This window comes from Myotis davidii, unplaced genomic scaffold (genome assembly GCF_000327345.1).
Source record: "Myotis davidii unplaced genomic scaffold, ASM32734v1 scaffold424, whole genome shotgun sequence".
Classification (NCBI taxonomy): Eukaryota; Metazoa; Chordata; class Mammalia; order Chiroptera; family Vespertilionidae; genus Myotis; species Myotis davidii.
In genome coordinates this window covers 1,081,515-1,087,068 of record NW_006295827.1, presented here as the reverse complement: position 1 = coordinate 1,087,068, position 5,554 = coordinate 1,081,515, and the positions used below count along the sequence as shown (strand labels likewise).

The 5,554-nt window shown below is 50.0% G+C and overlaps 1 protein-coding gene across 1 annotated transcript in view; it reads left to right on the top strand.

The window, feature by feature from the left end:
• The window catches only part of WBSCR17 (Williams-Beuren syndrome chromosome region 17), a 420,861-nt gene extending 415,313 nt beyond the window's left edge, over positions 1–5,548 (top strand). Inside the window, exons 10-11 of the mRNA XM_006770853.2 lie at positions 4,487–4,654; positions 5,302–5,548. Of these exons, the coding sequence (XP_006770916.1) occupies positions 4,487–4,654; positions 5,302–5,430 (297 nt within the window). The 3' untranslated portion in view covers positions 5,431–5,548. The remainder of the gene's footprint in view (positions 1–4,486; positions 4,655–5,301) is intronic.
• The last annotated feature ends 6 nt before the right edge of the window (positions 5,549–5,554 follow it).

Genomic DNA, 5,554 nt, shown 5'->3' with positions numbered 1-5,554 from the left:
CGGGGGGGCGTGGCCAGACTGGGAGAGGGCACAGGCTGGTCTGAGGGGACCCTCCCGCCCAGTGCACAAATTTTTGTGCACTGGGCCTCTAGTATAAAGGCAAAGAAAAAGCAATTGAAGGTGATAATTAATGGATCTTGTTGACAATTTCCATGAGTAGTGGTGGTAGAAGCCAAATTGCAAGGCACTGAGGAATTAGAGAGAGGAACTCCAAGGACAAAATTAGGAGGTAATAAGAGCTGTGACTGGAGAGGATTTCGGGGGAGGGGGGCATAAATATTTGGTTATGTTTGTAGCTTGGAAGAAATGAAAGAGACAGGAGAAATAATGACTTAAGGTGCCTGCAGAGTGGGGAGAGACTGAGAGGAAGTGAGGGAATGTGAAGGAAGTCAGGTTTTGAGGGGTAGGAGCCATAACTTCCAAACAAAGAAGGAGACAAGATTCCCAAAGGGCCACGAAGGCGCAGGACACCAGGCTAGAGATGGAGGAGGAAGGACACATTTTTAAAATCTAGACCCTGAAGGGGTGAGAAGGGTATTGTCTGAGAGAGAGTCACAAGAAGTGAAGGAAAAGCTGAGAGAGCAAGGTGAGGTCCAGGCACAGTGGAAAACGGGTGGATCTGCAGTGGGTGTGGGCAGCTGGCACTTGGCCCTGGTCGGTGGAGGCAGGAACCAAGGGGACCTTCTGAGCCCGCAGTTCTGGGTGACCATGAGGTACCAGATGGCGGCCTGCGGTTCACGGAAGACAGTACTGCATACGCTGGCTGCTATAAACATCTGAGAAGGAAATAAGACATCAGTACCATTACAATAGCATCAAAAAAGAGAAGATGCTTAGGAACACATGTAAGCAAAGCAGTGTGAGACTTGTACACCAAAAACAACCGGACACTGTTGAAAGGAATGAAAGACCTAAATAAAAAGGGTCTCCCGTGTTCAAGACCCACCACTGTGAAGATGGCAGTTCAGAGCTAATCTACAGATTCCATCCAATCACCATCAAAACCCAGCGGCCTTGCTTGCAGAAATGAAAAAGCTGACCCTAAAATTCATATGAAAACGCAAGGGACCCCGAGTAGCCAGCGTATGGATCTGTGTTGTGCCGAAGACTTGACAAGAGATGACAGAATGCATTAGAGAAGAAAGACATTGTGGAATGGAGAGACCTGCATTGAGGTCTGGGAATTCTGAAGCCAGAAAGTCCTAGAGGAAGGCCAATAAAAAGCATTTCCAGGCAGGGAGACAGCTGGAGCAAGGCCCTGGAGATGGAGAGCCTGTTGGGCTTACAGAGGACAGGGAGCAGAGGTGTTTAAAGAGGGAGCATGGGGGTGGGAAGTGGGGGGCGGTGAACTAGGCAGACTGTCAATCCAGGAGTGAAGGAAAAGGGGAGAGGGATGTCAGGTCTCAGCACTTACCATCCTCCTGCCTCGTAAGCCCCCTGGTCCATTCAGACCACAGCGTCCTTCCCCTGACCCTGGCCCCTTGGCGGGACCAGCAGAGCCTATACACGCGTCCTGGTACTTCCGGTATGAGGACCAGCCTTCCCCCAGGACAGAAATCCTAGAGGCCTCTTCAGCCCCCTGCCCACCCGGATGCCTGCAGGGCTTGGGGCTGGTGTGTGGCCTTGGCAGGTCCTAGCAGCCTGGGTCTCCTTGTCTCATGCCCTAACTCCCAGGGGCGTTTAGCGTCACTCTTTAAACATCTGGGTCACAGATATGTTTAGTTAATTAATGTTCTTAGCGCTACTCATTTGCCTGCTGGATAATAGATTGATTCATAATTTCACTAAGCAGCTGTGTATATCTTTCCCCTGAACATAAAGGCAGCTTGTTGTCATTCATCACTTTGCATTTGGTGAATTTAAATATATTCAGAGACATTGTTTAAGGAGGGGTGGGGAGAGTTTCTAATTTTCTTATCATTTTGCCTCTAACAATTACTCTGATTTGGAATTAATTTGAGTTTAAAGCACATGTTAACTGCATTTCTCTCAAGGGCACTTCAGAAACTCTCTGCCACTTGTTTCGGGGGGACCGGGCAGGCTTCCCTTTGGGGATCAGAGCAGAGGGTTTCTGCGCAGCTTCTACCAGGAACTGAGAGCCACCTGAGGAGAATCTTATCCCCTGAGACAGGCACTCCTGTCCCTGGGCAGAGCAGCCTTCTTGCGCCGTCCCTCGCCAGAAACGCCCAGGCTCGTGGGAGAAGGAGAGGGTCCTCTGGGAGGGGCCCCGCTGCTGCGCAGCTGCTGGGTCAGGGCCACCAACCATAGGGCCTGTAGGCACCCAACAGAGGCCAGGGCCACCAGGTGACCAGATGTCTTCATGCCTTGGTTTCCTCATCTTTAAAATGGGCTGAGTAGTAGCACCTATTTCACAGGGTTTTGTGACCATCCCATTATTTACCCCTGTACAATCTTAGAAACGATGCAGCGTATGCCTTCACTACCTGCAAGCTGGTCATTTTACTCTTTTATTTGTTTAGGAACCTTTATACCAATAGTCATCACGCCTACTCTAGTTACCGCTTAAGACAGTAAGAACAAACAGGAGGGTCGTGCTAGCCTCTCTCATTGCCCTCACCAGTCTGCACTGGGACCATCTCAGTGGCAACACCGCCCGTCCTTATATACCCAGAAGGCTGTCCCAGGCTGGGCACACAGAGGAGCCTTCAAAACATGCTTGCAGAGTTTAAATGTAGATGGGGCTTCATTTTTTTTTTTTTAATGAGGATGTTTACTAGATTTCCAATGTGCTCATTCACAAACACATTTTTGAGTGCTTGGTCTGTGATGGCCCTCCTAGCGATGAATGAAAGGAATTGGACACAGTCCCTGCCCCGGAAGGAATGTGAATGGCAGGTGAATCCATTTCTTCAAAAGTTGGAATACAGCAGTGGTTCTCAACCTTCTGGCCCTTTAAATACAGTTGCTCATGTTGTGACCCCCAACCATAAAATTATTTTTGTTGCTACTTCATAACTGTAATTTTGCTACTCTTATGAATCGTAATGTAAATATCTGATATGCAGGATGGTCTTAGGTGACCCCTATGAAAGGGTCGTTCAACTGCCAAAGGGGTCGCGACCCACAGGTTGAGAACCGCCGGAATAGAGTTTTAAACAATGCAGACAGGCAGGAGAGTGGAACCCTGCTGGGGTAACGGTTGGCAGGCAACACCACCTCTATATCAGCTAGCTATTGCTGCATAACAACTATCCCACACTTAGTGGCATGAAACAGTCTGCATTTATTATTTCTCCTGAGTGCATAGGCCAGCTGGATGGTTCTGTGATCTGGAGCAGGCTCAGCTGATCTTGGTGGGATTCATTCACGAGCCTCCTATCAGCTATCAGGGTGGCTGAGGACTACCTGACCTCTGATGACCTCATCCCCTTGTCTGGTTGTCCCTCATCCTCTAGCAGTCCGTCCTGAGCTTACTACAGTGGTGGTACAAGGTTTCAGGAGGGTGGAAGTATGCAAGGTCTAATTCAGGAATAGGCACATCCTCACATCTTCTTCATTCTGTTGGCCAAAGCAAGTCACTGATATGATGGAAACTGCTACAGAGTCACGTTACCAATGTTTTAACAGGAGAAAGAGTGAAGGATGAGGCCATTTTTGCAACTTCCCATAATCGCCCAGCACTCCTTGCAGTACTACATGGAACAGAAAGCCAGTACCAGGGCTGTGTTGTTGCACATGTAGGATGTTATAAATAATGCTGCAGTAAACACCCTATACATAAACTTTTGCTCACGGTTCTGATTATTCCCCTGGGATACATTTCTAAAAGTGGATTTATTGAGTCAAAGGAGAACATTTTAAAAGCACAAAGTGTGTATTTTGAAATCCCCTTTTTGTAAGGTTGTAGTAATTTACCCTCCTGCCAGCCCATCTTATGCTAACCTTGAAAAAATAGGAATAAGTTCTTTTTAAAAATGTGGTATCACATTGCTACTTTATTTAAGAGCCTATGAGGTTGAATGCTTTTTAATAATGTCTGTTCCTTCTTGTGTGCACTGCCTCTTTGGGTCCTTGGCAGCAGTAGATTTCATTAATCCCCAATTACAAAGGAGGAGGAAATGGTGGCTCAGAGAGGTTAAGTGAATTATTCAAGGCGGCCCAGCCAGCCGGAAACAGAGCCAAGCTTTAGAAATCAGCTATCTTGCTCCTTCACTTACTTATTCCTGCTCCCTGTGCTGCTGCACAGAAGGCTGGACTCCTGAAACATTGACGAGGACATGCTTAGGAAAAAATCAGAGTGGACAAGGGGAATCAGTATCCTGGCTTGGCAAACCGGAGGGCTTCCTGGCCAGGGCTCCCCTGTGAGTTGGGGATGTGGGTGTGTGATAGGCCTGAGATGGTAGCCAGGGCTGCAGCATGAACAGAGGCCTGGGTGAGACCTGCAGACCTCAGCTCTGTTTTCCTTCATGGTCTCGCCCCTCCCCTCCTGACCCTCCTCCCCTGCCACTCTGCTCTCTCTCCCCAGCTGGCCCGCTACACCAAGGAAGGCTTTCTGCACTTGGGAGCCCTGGGGACCACCACGCTCCTCCCCGACACCCGCTGCCTGGTAGACAACTCCAAGAGTCGGTTGCCCCAGCTGCTTGACTGTGACAAGGTCAAGAGCAGCCTGTACAAAAGGTGGAACTTCATCCAGGTGAGTGCTCCATGGACAGGGCTGGCACCCCAGAGCAGGTGAGGATGCTGCAGATCACAGGGAAATCTGGCTTCCCCATGGTATCCAGCACAGTGCACCGAAGGTCTCCCAGCCCTGGACAAGGCGCCTGGACCCAGAGTATATTTGGGGGGAATCAGTGGGGGGATTTCGTGGGAGACAGCCTTCAGGATCCCTGCAGCAGCGATAGACTTGGTTGGCTCTGCTACATCTTGGGAGAAGGGTATGGGGGTGATTTTCCTGAAATCGGCTAAGTACCTAGAGCCAGTAAGATTAAGAAAATCAGACCTCGAATATCCCTGGAAATTCCTCCTTCTGACACCATTTCCCATCGATCCTCATCACCTGGTTCAGCCACTCCGACTTGATGAAGCTTATTTACTGTCTGACTTGAGGATTTCCAGAGGAGGCCCCAGTGATCGCTCCCCTGTACAGGATTGTTCCCATGAGAGGCCATGTGCTGGGCACTAAGGTGGTTAAGTCTCTCTCTTTCTATCTTTCCCTCTCTCTTTCTCTCTTTCTCTCTTTGTCTGTCTCTCTCTGTCTCTCTCTCTGTCTCTCTCTATGTCTCTCTCTCCCTCCCCCTCTCCCTCCCTCCCTTCTCCCCTCCCTCACCTCCTTTTACCCAGAATGGAGCCATTATGAATAAGGGCACTGGGCGCTGCCTGGAGGTGGAGAACCGTGGCCTGGCTGGCATCGACCTCATCCTCCGCAGCTGCACGGGACAGAGGTGGACGATTAAGAATTCCATCAAATAGTGGGGAGGAGCTGGGGACCCGGAGCCTGGCCCCCAGGGCAGGGTCTGCCCGTGCTCTGGACCAGCTACGCTGTGGAGAAACAGCTGGGAGCCAGCAGGTGCTCGTGGGCTTCTCCAGGGCAGTA